Source organism: Bubalus bubalis, chromosome 3, assembly GCF_019923935.1.
Source record: "Bubalus bubalis isolate 160015118507 breed Murrah chromosome 3, NDDB_SH_1, whole genome shotgun sequence".
In the NCBI taxonomy this organism is placed as follows: Eukaryota; Metazoa; Chordata; class Mammalia; order Artiodactyla; family Bovidae; genus Bubalus; species Bubalus bubalis.
Genome location: NC_059159.1, coordinates 17878029 through 17896231, shown reverse-complemented (window position 1 = coordinate 17896231; position 18203 = coordinate 17878029). Strand labels below are relative to the sequence as shown.

Below are 18203 nucleotides of genomic sequence, written 5' to 3'. Positions count from 1 at the left end.
GTTCCTCCGTCCCTGGGATTTTCCAGGCAAGAGTACTGGAGTGGGTTGCCATTGCCTTCTCCAGGTATAATGGTTAGGATTCGGTATTTTCACTGCCATGGCTCAGGTTCTATCCCTGGTCAGGGAACTGAGTGGCCAAAATAAAATTAAAAAAAAAAAATCAAAAATTGTCTTTATAAGTAACAAAGTGTTATTATTTATGATGTGTTCTAGGACATGACTGAGTGACTTCACTTTCACTTTTCACTTTCATGCATTGGAGAAGGAAATGGCAACCCACTCCAGTGTTCATGCCTGGAGAATCCCAGGGACAGGGGAGCCTGGTGGGCTGCCATCTATGAGGCTGCACAGAGTCGGACCCGACTGAAGTGACTTAGCAGCAGCAGCAGCAGCAGCAGCAGACCATTGATAGACACCTGTATTCAAGCTATCTGGGTATCAAAGCACATTTTGGAGGTTATCAAGTTAGTGCCAACAAATCTAATATATAGAAAAATAGTCAGAAGCACCTGAGTGTTTTGTGGATAGAAAAGTTTGAGATTCAGAACAAGTTCAGAGCTGGACAGTCTAAGAATAAAATTGCTCTTCCCCGGTGGTGCTAGTGGTAAAGAACCTACTTGCCAATGCAAGAGATGTAAGAGATGCAGGTTTGATCCCTGGGTTGGGAAGAACCCCTGAAGGAGGGTATGGTAACACACTTCACTATTCTTGCCTGGAGAATCTCATGGACAGAGGAGTCTGGTGGGCAACAGTCCATAGAATCTTAGAGAGTCAGACACGACTGAAGCAACTTAGCACACACACAGTGCACCCACCCTTTAGAAGAGCTAGCTGGCAGCTTCTGGTGGTGGAACCAGAAACTCTCAGGCTCCGCCGTAAGACAGCATCACTTGTACTCTTTTATAATATTATAAAAATAGACAAAACATCAAAAATATGTTTACATCTATCCTATAAGACAAAGGATACTTGAGACCTAAGGTATATAGAATCAGTTTACAAACTGATGCACTGTATGAGTAAGTTCTCATTTGCAGACAGCACAGAATACACTATGTGGCCATTTGTGTTAATGCCCTTCCCACTTTCATTCCTTTTTCTTGTTCTTTTATGTATGTATATCAGTTACCTTATTAAGTTAACAATGTAACTAAGCTATTATTAGCTTAATAATGTAACCAAGAATCTGATTTTTAGTAAAAGTAGTTCTTAGAAATTTAGGGATGTGGAACTCTGAATGAATAAAAATAATGCAATTACATTATTAATTTTAAAATTTATCATCACTGGTTAAAAATAAAAATTAAAGAATTAGAAGAAAATTTAAAAATTACCATTAGGAAATTCAGACTCACCACAAAATGTGACGTTTGTCAGGCAATCACTGTCACAATGCAATTTGACTGTCTTGCAGACAACCTCGATAGTATTTTTGAATTGGCAGAGGCAGCAGGCCATACGGATAGGTAAGACCCTATAAATGGAAATGCAGAGAATCAAATTTGTGGTAAAGAAATTACTCGAGTAGGCGGAAGAGGCAGGCCAAGGCCACCACAGGCCAGTGCATAAAGGAGTTAGTTCTTGGGGCATATGGACTGGAGAACTGGATTCAGATCAGTTGGCCAGTTGCTGCTCTTGACTGTTGAAAATAAATATAGAGGCCAGAGGTGCCCAACAGAAGGATTAGGGTGGCAGTGGGGATGGTATGCCTAGAAAAAAGGGAATAGGGACTAGAATTGGGTGAAATTGATCTGTAGTTTAATTCAGAAATATCTCCTTCCAACCCAAAAACTTCATTTTGGGTTGATAGTACACAGAAGTAGGCAGACTTCTGAGAAGAATCTGAATAAGTGCCCTTATTCAGTTTCTTTTTCAATTCTTATTTATGAGTAATAAATACATTAGAAATTACTCTAGGAATAAAAAAACACTGTGTGGTTAAACAATAATAGAGATCTCATTGACCAAATCTGGACAATGTGAACATTCAAAAGAATGACATTATCATTATAACAAGTTATAATTAGAGTACATGAGTTTATAATGATATTCAAAAAGAAAAGTGAGGGAGCTCTGCTTTATATAGAATAATAACAGGTAATAAATGAGAAAGGAATGATAAAATTAGGAAAGTGTCATTTTACAACTATCAATGTAATAGTTGATTCAGACAAGGATTATCATTGATGCACAGCTGGGTAAAGAGTTGTCTGGAAGTAGGATCTTCACTGATTCCAAAGTTCAGCCCACATATTATTTATCAATTACCAAGGGGGAAAATAACTTTACAATGGAGACATATGTAAGATATCACCTTAATCAAGTGATCAGACTTAGCATTGGGCCACTTGAAGTGATGAAGTAGGAAGGATACATCACTTATATAGTATTCTTCTCCAAAATGTTTACTTTGAATCTAATGAGGAAACAGACAAATCCAGATTGTGGGGCAAATTACAAAACAATTGGCTTAGACTCTTTAGAAATGCCAATGTCATAAAAGACCAAAAAAAAAAAAAATAGCAGGGAAACATTCTACATTAAGGGGAACAAAGACATGACATGCAATGCCTAGTCTTTGATTGGACTCCATATCAAAATAAAACAGACTTAAAGAATATTATTGGCTTCAGGTCAAGATGAAGTAGCAAGGACCAATTTAACCTTTTACCTGAAACCATGAAAAAATCAACCAAAACATATGAAAAACAGTTTTCAAGAAACTGGACCTCAGGCAATCAAATTCAGTGATCCCCAAGAGATGGGAGATAAATGAAGTGACCCCTTTGATTGCCATAGCTTACTTCTTTAAGAGAATTTCTAGGTCATGGTACAGGGAAGAGAAACCCTTCCCTGAGTAAGGAAGACTGGTAGACTCCCCAGATGAAGAAATGGAGCTGAGAATCTGGGAAAACCAAGGTGATGAGAGTTCACAAAGCAGAGTAATGGAGGGTAACGAAGTACACAGACAAAGAACTCTGAAGACATGCAGAGGGAGCTCCTAAGTATTCAACAAAGTACTGGTCACACAACATTTGTGTGAGGAATTAACTGATGCCAGGAAAAGAACCACATGAAAGGATTAATAATAAGAATAACTGCAAAATTCTGGAAAGCAATTATACTTCAATAAAAAATAAATTTTAAAAAATGAATAAATTTGTTTAAAAGTAAAAAAAAAGATTAACTGGATATCACACAGGGTTGGGTGTTCCTACAAGTCAGAAGAGAAAACCTCATGGAACACAGAAAGGACTTGTCTCAGTAGTTGCAAATAATGAATTCTAGACTAAAGGTTACTTGAAGTGCTACCTAATGAATCTTAAAAGCTAGACCTAAAAGAACAGAATTGTTTTGAGTAACTTAACTTTACCCAAAACAAAGCCCAAGCATTTTATAAAAATATATAGCACACAATGAGCTAAAAATTCATAATGTCTAGAATCATATGAAAATTACCAGGCATGCAAGTAAGCAGGAAAATGTGACCTATATTGGAGAAAAAAGCAATCAATCAAAACTAACTCATTATCTATACAGACATAAGAAAAGGACATTTTAAAAATTATAACATGAAAAAGCTGGCTGACTGGCTGACTGCTGGCTGGCTTAAAACTTAACATTCAAAAAACTAAGATCATGGCCTGTGGTCTCATTACTTCATGGCAAATAGAAGGGGAAAAAGTGGTAGCAGTGACAGATGTTCTTTTCTTGGGCTCCAAAATCACTGCAGACAGTGACTGCAGCCATGAAATTAAAAGACGCTTGCTTTTTGGAAGAAAAACTATGACAAACCTAGACAGCATATTAAAAAGCAGACATACCACCTTGCCAACAAAGGGCTATATAGTCAAAGCTATGATTTTTCCATTAGTCATGTATGGATGTGAGAGTTGGACCATAAAGAAGGCTGAGCATTGAAAAATTGATGCTTTTGAATTGTGGTGCTGGAGAAGACTCTTGAGAGACCCTTGGACAGCAAGGAGATCAAATCAGTCAATTCTAAAGGAAATCAACCCTGAATATTCATTGGAAGGACTGATGCTGAAGTCGAAGCTCTAATCCTTTGACCACCTAATGTAAACAGCCAACTCATTGGCAAAGAAGGATTGAAGGCAAAAGAAGAGGGTGACAGAGGATGAGATGGTTAGATTGCACCACTGATTCAATGGGCATGAATTTAGGCAAACTCTGGGAGATAGCGAAGGGCAGGGAAACCTGGTATTCTGCAGTCCATGGGGTCACAAAGAGTCAGATACAACTTAGCGACTGAACAACAACAACAACAACATACATGAAAACAGTTATAACAACTGTATTTCATTTGTTACAAAACCCAGACTAAAGACTGAAAATGTTAAGTAGAGGCATGGAAGATGTAAAACAGATCCAAATTGAACTTCTAGAGATTATAAAAACAATGTAGAAATGAAAAAGATACTGGGTAAGGTTGATGGCATATTAGACACTGCAGAAGAAAGGATCAGAAAACATTAAGACATAGTAATAGAAACAACCCAAAATGAAACACAAAGAGTAAAAAAACAAAACAACAAAAATGAAGAGCACATCAATGAACTGTGCAACAACTTCAAGTGACCTAATATATGTATACATAGAGTCCATGAAGGAGAGGAGAGATACAAAAATTTGAAGAAATAATAGCCAAATTTTCCCCACATTGCTAAACACTATAAACCCACAAAGTTGAGATCAGTGAACTTTAAGCATAAGAAACATGGACAAAACTACACCAAGGCACAAATAATCAAATTGCTCAAAACCAGCAATAAAGAGAAAAATTTTAAAGCCATTAGAAGAAAAAACTATACACTACATATAGAAAGTGAAGTCGCTCAGTCGTGTCCGACTCTTTGTGATCCCATGGACTGTAGTCTACCAGGCTTCTCTGTCCATGGTATTTTCTAGGCAAGAGTACTGGAGTGGGTTGCCATTTCCTTCTCCAGGGGATCTTCCTGACCCAGGGATCGAACCCAGGTCTCCTGCATTGCAGGCAGATGCTTTACCCTCTGAGCCACCAGGGAATATTACTCACTACATATAGAGGAACAAAGATAACAATGACAGCAGATTTCTTGTTGAAAACAATGTAAACAAATACTAAGTGGATTAACGTAATAACAATTCAAGGAGTGAATTGAATTCTATCAAGCGAGAATTCTATACCCAGATCTTTCAAAAATAAAGGCTATCTCAGACATACAAAAGCTGCAGAATTCATCACTAGTTGATTTTCATTGTAAGAAATGTTAAAAAGTATTTTTAAACAGAAGGAAAATGATACCAGATGGAATCATGGATCTACACAAAAGAATAAAAACACTGTAATTGGTAACAACATAAGTAAATATGTAAGATTTTATTATTTAAATATCTTTAAAAGATAATCTATTGTTTAACCAAAAAATAATACAGTGTGCTGTTTATGACATAAGTAAAATATATGGAAACAATCCCACAAAGGTCAGGAGGGAAGAAATGGAAGTGCCCTATTGTAAGATTCCTATAGTATTAATGAAATTGTGTAATATCATTCAAAGATAGACTGTGATAAGTTAAAGATGCATACTGTAAACTATAAAGCAATCATTAAAATAACAAAACCTGAGTTATAATGAATTAGCCAACAAAGGAAATAAAATAATAAAATCTACTCAGTCTGAAAGTAGGAAGAAAAAGGAAAAAGAAAGTACAGATGGGACAAATAGGAAGCAAATGGCAAGACAATAGATTTGAATGTAATTATATTAAATGTAAATGCTCTAATCACCCCAATTAAAAGAATCATCACACTAGACAAAAAAGCAAAAGCCAACTATATACAAGAACCATCTTCAATAGAAAATAAAAGGTTAAAAGAATAGAAAAAATTATCCTATGCTAACACTAATGAAAAGAAAACTGGAGTGGATGTATCATTTTAAGACAAAGTCAGTGTCAAAGCAGAGATTATTATCAGGGATAGAGAATGTTACTTCACCATGATAGAAAGGTCAATTGATGAAGAAGACATTACCTAAAAAGTTATCCATTTGGTAACAGCTTCAAAATATATGAATGAAAAATGAGAGTGGCAAGGAGAAACAAATAAAAAATCTGCAATTATAGTTAGGGATTTCAACATTCCTCTCTCAATAATTAACAGAACAAGTAGATAAAAAATCAGAAAGGACTAGAAGACGTGAACAACACTATCAACCTACTTGACCTAATTGACATTTATAGAACACACCATCCAAATAAAGGAAATCAGTCCTGAATATTCATTAGAAGGACTGATGCTGAAGCTGAAACTCCAGTACTTTGGCCACCTGATGCGAAGAACTGACCTATTGGGAAAGACCCTGATGCTGAGGAAGATTGAAGGCAGGAGGAGAAGGGGACCACAGAGGATGAGATGATTGGATGGCATCACTGACTCTTATGGACATGAGTTTGAGTAAGCTCTGGGAGTTGGTGATGGACAGGGAAGCCTGGCGTGCTGCAGTCCATGGGGTTGCAAAGAGTCGGACATGACTGAGCGACTGAACTGAGCTGAAGGTGTGTAATAAACTGTCACAATAAAGACCTACAGAAATAGTTTTTTTAAACTGTAAAAAATTAAAACCTGACCCCTTCCCTCACACCATACATGAAAATTAAATGGATCATAGACCTAAATGTAACTATACAACTTCTGGAAGAAAACACAGGAGAAAATCTTTGTGATTTTTGGATTAGGCAATGGGATCTCAGAAGAAGATTTCTTAGGTAAGACACAAAAAAGCACAAACTGTACAAGAAAAATTGCTAGAGTTCTTCAAAATTTTTAAACTTCTGGTCTTCAGAGACACTTTAATAGAATAAGGGTAAATCACAATCTGAGAGAAGATATTTACTAAACACATATCTAAGAGAAAGGACTTATTTTTCAGTGCTCTATAAAGTATTCTTAAAACTCAATATAAATATCCAATTAAAATGGATTTGAACAGACACTTCATTTTAAGAGATATCTGCACATGAATAGACACTCAACAGCATCAGCTATTAGAGAAATGCAAATTAAAGCACAATGAGATTTAACCACACACCTACTGCTGCTGCTGCTAAGTCACTTCAGTCATGTCTGACTCTGTGCGACCCCATAGACAGCAGCCCACCAGGCTCCCCCGTCCCTGGGATTCTCCAGACAAGAACACTGGAGTGGGTTGCCATTTCCTTCTTCAATGCATGAAAGGGAAAAGTGAAACAAGTCGCTCAGTCATGTCCGACTCTTTGCAATCCCATGGACTGCAGCCTACCAGGCTCCTCCATCCATGGGATTTTCCAGGCAAGAGTACTGGAGTGGGGTGCCATTGCCTTCTCCGACCTATTAGGAAGGCTGAAATTTTTTAAAACAAATATAAGGATCAGGTGAAGATGTGGAGCAATCCCAGCTCTCAGATGTTGCCAGTGGGAATGCAAAATGGAACAGCCACTTTAGAAAACAGTTCAGTAGTTTCTTAAAAAGTTAAATATGCACTTAACATATGATGCAGCAATCCCACCCTTAGGTATTTTATCCCAAAGAAATGAAAATATACATTTGCACAAAACATATGCTCACACATGCATGTGAATATTTTTAGAGGTTTTGTTCATAATAGCCAAAAAACGAAACAACTCAGCTGATGTTCATCAACTGAAAAATGCATAAACAAACTATATACCCACACAACGAGAATACCACTTAGCATTATTGCTGAGGGATGAACTACCAATAGGTGCAACTGCATCAATAAATCTCCAAGGAGACTGGCTAAGTGAAAGGAGTCAAAAACAAAAAGGCCACATACCACATGATTTCATGTACAAGATACTATGGAAAAGGCAAAATTATAAAGACAAAAATCAGATTGGTGGTTGCCAGGGGCTGGTAGTGGGAGGAGGAGACTGACTACAAAGGGACATGAGGGGTCTTTGAGGGGGTGCAGAAGTTTTCTATATCTTAAATGTAATGCTGGCTACAGAACTATAAGTCTGTCAAAACACATCAAACTATATTTTTAAACCGTGAATTTTATTAAATGAAAACAATACATCGATAAACTTTAAAAAATAATAAAATAAACCTAAAAATACACAATAGAGTGAAAATAAATATAATAAAAATCAACTTACAGTTTTTCCAATTCAAGGGTCATCATGAGAATGCTTTCAATTGTTGTAAGTGACACTTGTGTTGTTCCCATGTCTCTGGAGAAGCCCAAACATGTAAGATATAAACATATAATATAAACACAAATTCTAAACTTAAAATTTTTAACATGTGACTACTTCAATTCTGACTTCTTATATGCCCAAAGATGGAGAAGCTCTATACAGTCAACAAAAATAAGACCAGGAGCTGACTGTGGCTCAGATCATGAACTCCTTATTGCCAAATTCAGACTGAAATTGAAGAAAGTAGGGAAAACCACTAGATCATTCAGGTATGACCTAAATCAAATCCCTTATGATTATACAGTGGAAGTGAGAAATAGATTTAAGGGACTAGATCTGATAGAGTGCCTGATGAACTATGGAATGAGGTTCGTGACGCTGTACAGGAGACAAGGATCAAGACCATCCCCATGGAAAAGAAATGCAAAAAAGCAAAATGGCTGTCTGGGGAGGCCTTACAAATAGCTGTGAAAAGAAGAGAAGCAAAAAGCAAAGGAGAAAAGGAAAGATATAAGCATCTGAATGCACAGTTCCAAAGAATAGCAAGGTGAGATAAGAAAGCCTTCCTCAGCAATCAATGTAAAGAAATAGAGGAAAACAACAGAATGGGAAAGACTAGAGATCTCTTCAATAAAATTAGAGATACCAAGGGAACATTTCATGCAAAGACAGGCTCGATAAAGGACAGAAATGGTTTGGACCTAACAGAAGAAGAAGATATTAAGAAGAGGTGGCAAGAATACACAGAAGAACTGTACAAAAAAGATCTTCACGACCCAGATAATCACGATGGTGTGATCACTGACCTAGAGCCAGGCATCCTGGAATGTGAATGGAATCAAGTGGGCCTTAGAAAGCATCACTACAAACAAAGCTAGTGGAGGGGATGGAATTCCAGTTGAGCTATTTCAAATCCTGAAAGATGATGCTGTGAAAGTGCTGCACTCAATATGCCAGCAAATTTGGAAAACTCAGCAGTGGCCACAGGACTGGAAAAGGTCAGTTTTCATTCCAATCCCAAAGAAAGGCAATGCCAAAGAGTGCTCAAACTACTACACAATTGTACTCATCTCACATGCTAGTAAAGTAATGCTCAAAATTCTCCAAGCCAGGCTTCAGCAATATGTGAACCGTGAACTTCCAGATGTTCAAGCTGGTTTTAGAAAAGGCAAAGGAACCAGAGGTCAAATTGCCAACATCCGTTGGATCATGGAAAAAGCAAGAGAGTTCCAGAAAAACATCTATTTCTGCTTTATTGACTATGCCAAAGCCTTTGACTGTGTGGATCACAATAAACTGTGGAAAATTCTGAAAGAGATGGGCATACCAGAGCACCTGACCTGCCTCTTGAGAAACCTATATGTAGGTCAGGAAGCACCAGTTAGAACTGGACATGGAACAACAGACTGGTTCCAAATAGGAAAAGGAGTACATCAAGGCTGTATATTGTCACCCTGCTTATTTAACTTATATGCAGAGTACATCATGAGGAACGCTGGGCTGGAAGAAGCACAAGCTGGAATCAAGATTGCCGGGAGAAATATCAATAATCTCAGATATGCAGATGACACCACCCTTATGGCAGAAAGTGAAGAGGAACTAAAAAGCCTCTTGATGAAAGTGAAAGAGGAGAGTGAAAAAGTTGGCTTAAAGCTCAACATGGCATCTGGTCCCATCACTTCATGGGAAATAGATGGGGAAACAGTGGAAACAGTGTCAGACTTTATTTTGGGGGGCTCCAAAATCACTGCAGATGGTGACTGCAGCCATGAAATTAAAAGATGCTTACTCCTTGGAAGGAAAGTCATGAGCAACCTAGATAGCATATTCAAAAGCAGAGACATTACTTTGCCAACAAAGGTCCTGCTAGTCAAGGCTATGGCTTTTCCAGTGGTCATGTATGGATGTGAGAGTTGGACTGTGAAGAAGGCTGAGCGCCAAAGAATTGATGCTTTTGAACTGTGGTGTTGGAGAAGACTCTTGAGAGTCCCTTGGACTGCAAGGAGATCCAACCAGTCCATTCTGAAGGAGATCAGCCCTAGGATTTCTTTGGAAGGAATGATGCTAAAGCTGAAACTCCAGTACTTTGGCCACCTGACGTGAAGAGTTGACTCATTGGAAAAGACTCTGATGCTGGGAGAGATTGGGGGCAGGAGGAGAAGGGGACGCCAGAGGATGAGATGGCTGGATGGCATCATGACTCGATGGACGTGAGTCTGAGTGAACTCTGGGAGTTGGTGATGGACAGGGAGGCCTGGTGTGCTGCGATTCATGGGGTCGCAAAGAGTCGGACATTACTGAGTGACTGAACTGAACTGAACTGATTGATATGTCCTAGATAATTCCACAGAACTCTTATTGGAGAAATTTAAATTTGCATCATCAAATTAATGACCCTGGTGCTGAATAGTAAAATCTTTATTACCCTGACTTCTCATTTTCAATTGCATCTACCTCTCTTAATAACTTTTTTTTTTAAATAATGTACCCCTTATTCCTTTTTGCTTTCTGGGATAAATAATATTCCTACATGCATCTCCATGTTCCATATCTATGTGTGTTCTTCAACACTGCTCTCTTCCTCTGCTGGCTGTCTTACTCATATACATTCTTTAACTTTTTTCTTTGGCAATAACTCTTGTATCAATAACCTAGTTAAAATTTAAATTATGACTTTTTAGCCAAAATACTCAGCCTGTAACAAAAGTAAGAAAGAGCAGAAATCATCTCAAGGGCCATTAAAATGCTGCAATACTCACAAATATTTTAATGCTGGCAATTTAAAAAGATACGAATCTTCCACTGCTGTCAAAGGATTACGATTGAGAATTCTGAAAAATGGGATGGAATTAAAATTGTCCACATTTTCAATGACATCCAAGAAAGTTTACATTCATTTTTAGGGCATATGGAACTTAGTAAAAAAAAAATAATCTTTTTCTGTCTTTACCTATAAATCACCCTTAGAATCTGTAAAGCACTATTCCTTTGGGAATTACCCAAATCTCTAGATGATAAGAAGGAGAAGAGAAAAAGAGGGAAAAAATAGAAAAATAGTGGATAGCAAAGAAAAAAATACACCAAAGAACCTTTCAAGTCAAAAACCCTAGAAGTGACTATGCTGGTAGGAAGGCCTTGCTCCATAAGAAATACTATTTCTAGGGTCCTCCATAATTCAAGGTGTTTTTCATTTCTAGAAAATTTTTTATATTTCATAGTTTAAACTACCCAATTAAAGACAGAAATAGGACAGTTCCTTGATTTTGGAGCCAAAGAAGAAGAGATAAATACCAGAGGAACTGGTGAAAGTCACATTCCCATCACGTGGTCCCATGTGTATCCTAGGATCACAGCGTTTGCTACAATGCATGTAATCACCTGTTTGTCAGTCTCATAGGTTTTCAACAATTTGAAAGCAGTGACCACACTATATTGTCATTGTTATCCCTGTGCCTGACAGAGTGCCTAATATTTACTAGGTAGTTAATAAATGTTTGTTGAATAAATAAATAACATTTTGTGTATATATCAAAAAATGAAAAAATTAATTTTTTTGGAACAAAGTTTTATTCCAAAATACTAGAATAGATTTTCCTCTTAGTTCTTTAAAACAAATAAGGAAAAGGAAAACCAAGAAGAAACAGGAAGAAAGGAAAGAAAATCTGTCTTTAGGGTAACTTCACCCAAGAATCACTAACATATTTTTGCAGAATATTATAAAGCTAATTATCACAACTAACATCTGTTGGGTTGCTAGGCATCTGTGATTGGCATTTAACATTTAATCCTCATAGTAATCTTACATGATCAACTTATTACCCCATTTTACAAATGAGGAAACTGAGGCACAGAGAAGTTATATAACTTGTTCTAAGTCATCAAACTAGTAAGCAGAACTGGAATTTGTACTCAGTTCTGACTCTAAAGCCTGTGTTTAACCTGTGTGGGAAAAAAAAAATGAGGGATTAAAAATATCTGTTATGTTAACCTTAATTGTGAGAGCACTAAATATAGAAATACCTTTCCAAACTTCATCTATCCATCTGGGAAAGCCTCTATGAGAATTGTACTTTTTCTTTTTCTTTCTTTTCCCTAATCATCTCCCATGATCAAATATTTAATTAGCCTATGGTCACTGAGACTTTAAACAATGTTGCAGGCAAATCAGTAGAACTGATGGAGTAAGGACATCTGAAAATTCATCCCCCCATAAAAGTGACGACAACAAAACTGACCAAAAAATGGTCAGAATCAACTGAACTCTGGAAATTTAACCAACAGGCTTTCAGCAAACCAGGGAACCATTTATTCAAGGAAAATAAATTAATTTCTGTAAGAACAATGAGATCTGTGTTGCCCCACTTTACAAATGAGGAGACTGTTCACTTGTTCCAGACCTTTGCTCTCCATGCCTTGAAAAATAGCCCACATTTCTGGTACCAGAGGAAGCAGAACGGACTGGGAGTGCCTTCAAAGCCTCACTTTCAAAGCACTATCATTATTTTACACATTTGGTGGTTCCCTGGAAGACCTTACTTGAAAGGTTTGCCTTTGACCTGACTGGAAGCTACCTAATGTAAAAGGCCTCTTCTCAGGTGGTATTTTTGGAAAATATTTTCAGGTAAATATTTTAACAAGACAGTTGTATGAGGCCGTGGATAACAGTTTGAGGCAAAAAACAGCCTAACCAAAAAGCTTAAAAAGAAAAGCTGAGGGACTTCACTGGTGGCTCACTGGTAAAGAATCCACCTACCAAAACAGGAGACACGGGTTCGATCCCTGGTCCAGGAAGATCCCACATGCCACGTGGCAACTAAGCCCCTGTGCCACAACTCTTTAGCCTGTGCTCTAGAACCTGGGAGCTGCAACTCCTGAGCCCATGCACCCTAGAGCAAGTGCTCTGCAGCAAGAGAACCCACTGCAATGAGAAACCTGTGCCCCACAAGAGAGTAGCTTCTTACTGCAACTAGAGAAAAGCCTTCACAGCAAAGAAGACCCACGGCCAGAAATGAAGAGAGAAAGAAAAGCTGAGGAATGAGATGCCCACAGAGACTTTGAAATGTTCCAACACATTCCTGGGAAACTAGAAGACCACAAGACATATTCTTGGGAATCTAAAAATAACTATTAGCCTTAAATAAAGAGTTCAGCAAAGTTACAGAATGTAAGATAAATATACAAAAATTAGTTATATTTCTGCTGCTGCTGCTGCTGCTAAGTCGCTTCAGTCGTGTCCGACTCTATGCGACCCTATAGACGGAAGCCCACTGGGCTACCCCGTCCCTGGGATTCTCCAGGCAAGAACACTGGAGTGGGTTGCCATTTCCTCTCCAATGCATGAAAGTGAAAAGTGAAAGCAGCAATGAATACTACAAACATGAAATTAAGAAAACAATTCCATGAATAACAGCATCAAATAAAATACTTGGGAAAAATTTTAACCAAATAAGTGCCAGATTCACACTGCAAAGTACGAAACATCGTTGAAAGAAATTAAAGAAGGTCTAAGTAAAATGGATAGGAAAGAAACATGATTAAAATTTCACCACTTCGCAAATTGACCTCATGTTTCAGGGCAATGTCTGTCAAAATCCCAGTTGACTTCTTTCCAGAAATTGCCAACCTAATTCTAAAATTCACATGGCAATTCAAGGAAAAAGAAAAACTGAAACAATGTTGGTGGTATCAAAACCCAGCTTAAGGCTACAGCAATCACAGTGTGGGGCTGGCATAAGAATAGACATGTTAAATCAATGGAACAGAATTGACAGTACAGAAATAAAGCCTTATATTTATGGTCTATTGATTTTCAACAAGGGTGCCAAAGCAACTCAATGTGGAAAGAGTAGTCTTTTCAAATGGTGCTGGGACAACTGTACCTCCACGCACAAAATAATGAAGCTGGACTCTATGTCACACCATATAAGAAAATTAACTCCAAATGGATCAAACATCCAAAAGTAAGAGCTAAAGCTATAAAACTCTTGGAAGAGAACAAAGGAGTGAGTTTTTATGACCTTGCATTGTGTGTGTGCTGTGTTCAGTTACTCAGTCAGGTCTGACTCTTTTTTGACCCCATGGACTGTAGCCCACCAGGCTCCTCTGTCCATGGAATTTTCCAGGCAAGAATAATAGAGTGGGTTGCCACTTCCTACTCCAGGGGATCTTCCTGATCCAGGGATCAAACCCACATGTCTTGCATCTCCTGCATTGGTAGGCAGATTCTTTACCGCTAAGCTACCTGATACCCAAAGCATAAACAATCAGAGGAAAAATAGATGAACTGGACTTTATAAAAATTAAAAATGTTTGTGCTTCAGAAGACACTATCAAGAAAGTGAAAAAAGATAGGACTTCCCTGGAGGTTCAATGGTTAAAACTCCACACTTCCAATGCAGGAGACACAGGTTCAATCCCTGGTCCAGGAAGCTTCCACATGCCCCTGTGGGCAACTAAGCCCCTGTGCCACAACTACTGAGCCCACGCTCTAGAGCCACGACTGCTGAAGCCTGCATGCTCTAGGGCCCTCGAGCCACAACTAATGAGCCCCTGTTCCACAACTACGAAGCCTTCGCGCCCTGGAGCTTATGCTCCACGAGAGAAGCCTCTGCAATGAGAAGCCTGTGCACTGCGACTAGAGACAGTCTGTGTGCAGCAACGAAGACCCAGCGTAGCCAAAAATAAATAAATAAGAAACAAATAGAGCAGCGTGTACACGTCAGAAAAAGAAAAAATGTGAGTGTCATATGTTTGGTTAAGCACAGTTTCTCAAGCTTTTGAGGAGCTGAAAAACAAATTGTTGGCATTAAAACCTATCAGATCACTGGTGAGATCCTGTGACAGTGAATTCCTTTCCTTTTGCATCTTCTCCTGTCCACTTTTCCCTAGTCATCACGAATGCCTATATATAAAAATAGAATGTTATAAAGCAATAGGTAGAGAAAACAGTTTGGCAAAGTTTGTTATCCTTCTCCAGAATTCTCTCAATTCTCCAACCCTTCACTTTTTCTTAATAGCTTGTCCATGGTCTTGGTTCCATGAGCTCACTGTTTTTTCTTAACCAAGCAGCCCTTCTCTGAGATTAACATCCTTGTGTTCATCCCTAGTGAAATAAAAGTGTGCGGCCACTCTAAGTTACCCTGTTTTTTTCTCCTGCCTTTAATGCAGCCTTTTATTCACTAAGCTTGTGTCTGGGCAAAGGGGAGAATGAGTGAGAATGAGTCAACAACTCAATGTGGGGGCTCCTACAGCACCTGCGTTCCCACAAACCAAAGGACAAATGATTTTAGATTCACAGTGGACACTGTACTACAGATCATTTCCATTTTGGCCTGATTCTCTCATTTTACACATAAAAGGTATGCCAACTTCTAGTCCATTACCTTTTTGATTCATGCGCTTATCTTTATGGAACAAAACATGGGAACAGTTTTTTTGGGGGCAACTTTTTAAAAAGTTTTATTTGAATAATTTCAAACTTATAAAATGTTATCAAAACAAACAGATCAAGGAATATGTGTATATTTTTACCCAGATTCCCCTAGGCAACAGTTTTTATTAGCTTCAAAGACCATCTCAGAGTCAAAGTTTAAGGAATGCTGTCCTAAATGGTTTTGAAAAATATATCTTACTTGAAGAATAAAGTTCAAATGTTTTCACATCAGCCTTCTGCTGCAGAACACAAAATAGGGAACATTTCCTACCTATTATTTTTTTCTCCAAATTCTTCTATACAGGTCCAGACAGATGGGCTACGTTTCCTTTCTATTAACTGAGGAGACAAAAGAATTGAGGACTGAAGCTTGTCATCACTGTCCTGAGTGTACTGAAATCCTAACAGCTTTAGCTGAAAAAATGTCCAAAGCAGGCAGTGAAAACAGATTTCAAATAGGACAAACTCCACAACTATCTATGCTAGAATCCCAAGGCAGGCAGGGCAAACTGGTTCCTTGCAGGAAGGCAGTCAAAGAAATGAGCAGAGTGACTTGGACCCTGTTCCAATATATTTGAAGTACTTGGGGATGAGCTGACCCCCTTTCCCTTATTCATCTACATAGGTCCATGAGCCATGAGAACATGACACCCCACGTGAACCTCCTCAATACAAGACCTCCAGCTGCACCATGTAAACCCTTTCTTCGGGTGAGCTGGGGGCAGCCTAAAGAATTTGAAGTGGTGAATCTGTCTTTCCATCCAAGTTCTGAGAATAGCCTTGAAGAAAAGTCCCTGGCAGTGAGGAACAGAGAAAGAAACAAGGGAATCGGGCAGACCTGAGTTTGAATTCTGATTGTCACTTTCTGGTACAGTGACTTGAATAATGAACATCTCTGTCTTAGTACCATTTGCCTCGTAAGGCAGCTTGAGGATTAAGTGAAAGAGCATATGCAAAGCACCCAGCATAGACTGGGCACAGAGTAGGTGCTCAGAAGTGATGATGTCATATTTGCACTGGCCAGAAACCCTGGGGATGCCCAGAGGTGGCCTTGCCAAGAGCTCCAGAAGTGTGGAATTATCACAGGGAAACAGAGCTCTCTGCTCTAAAGGCGCTATTCAAGTTAGAAGCCAACTTCAAGATGCAAGGTACAAAGAGCCAAATTGTCATCATTTAGTTTTTACTACAAGGAAATGAAGAGCTGCGTAGAAAATTACTTGCAAAGCTCATGAGCGGTTTTGCCTCTTATTAACAGTGTGAATCTAGGCAAGTTATCCAATGTCTCTGAGTTTCAATTTCCTCATCCCCAAAATGGGGATAATAAGAGTTGTTGGGAGAATAAAAGTGTGAGGTAATATGTATTTAGTATTTACCATGTATCAAGCACTATGGTAAAAGCTTTAGGCACACTATCTTACTTGTATAGTAAGTATAGTGCCTGGAACATAGTAAGTATCTAAGAGATGTAGGTATTAAAGAAATGTTATAAGGCAGAGGAAGAATTACAATGCTTTTGACAGACAGAAGAAACGTTGTAATATAGGTGGTAAGAATAAGATGCAGTTGGGAGAAGAAAAAGAGAGTAGTTGTTAGGTGTGACGATCTCAAATTTTTGAACTATTACAAAAAAAAAAAAAAAATCAGCCACCATAAATCATCCCAGAGGACAGACCCAAGTGAGTTCTTTTTCATTTTTAATGTTGATGCCTTTCTGAATCTGAGACGCTGCCAGGATTCCAGTACATACCAAAAAGTGATGACAACACCCTCCAGTGTGCTAACTTTTGTGTGTACACAGCTATCTAAAGAAAACCAAGGCCAGCTACTGGGAGGCTTGGTGACCACAGCTCAGTTTGCCTTCATGGAATGACCACATCCCTCTCATCAATATTCTCAACAGTGGGGTAAATAATTCAATAGGGATAAGGCTTTGGTTTTCCTCTAATTCTCTCATAATGCTTATGTTCTTGGTACAATATTGATGTACCACAGACAAGCCAGCATGTGAACATGCTCTGTCTGGATAATTAGATAGCCTTTCTACATTGGACAGTCCTTCAGTTTCTAAAATCATGGAGCTTGTATTGTTAAAAACAATGAAGTGACTAAAAGAATTAAAAAAAAAAAAAAAAAAAAAGCCATCAGTCTGGACCTGTGTAGGTGAATGAAGGAGAAGCACTTTAAAGTCAGAAAAAAAAAAGTATACTTAACATTTAGGATTATCAACCACTGCTGGTTTTCCATAATACATTTCATTCCTGATTTCATCTGAAAGAGATATGATTATTACTGCCATTCACAAAGTTGTACTTAATTAAAAAGCCCTTGGTTCAACTTTGAGGTGAATTTCAGATTCAGAATAGACTACCACACTGCTAACCTGGTTATCTGGTGTTTGTCAATAGCATACAGGCTTCATTTAAGAAACCTACGGTTATAATTACCTGAAAGCCAGTGAAGAATCAAGTTTTTGTAGGGCCTGAACCGTATCTACTTTGGGAAATTCTAATAAAAACACAAAAAGATAAGAATACAAAAATTGCTAGGACCACTCCCAAGACTTTGG

General features: G+C 38.2%; 1 protein-coding gene across 2 annotated transcripts in view; it reads right to left on the bottom strand.

Moving 5' to 3' along the window:
* Positions 1 to 18203, bottom strand: part of LOC102416251 (leucine-rich repeat-containing protein 37A3) — a 53089-nt gene that overhangs the window by 9171 nt on the left and 25715 nt on the right. The window contains exons 6-8 of one of the 2 annotated variants that reach the window (XM_025279921.2): positions 10965 to 11036; positions 8164 to 8238; positions 1356 to 1474 (exon numbers count right to left, since the gene is read on the bottom strand). In XM_025279921.2, coding sequence (XP_025135706.2) covers positions 1356 to 1474; positions 8164 to 8238; positions 10965 to 11036 — 266 coding nt within the window. The remainder of the gene's footprint in view (positions 1 to 1355; positions 1475 to 8163; positions 8239 to 10964; positions 11037 to 18203) is intronic. The other variant, XM_025279922.2, reaches the window with a different exon arrangement.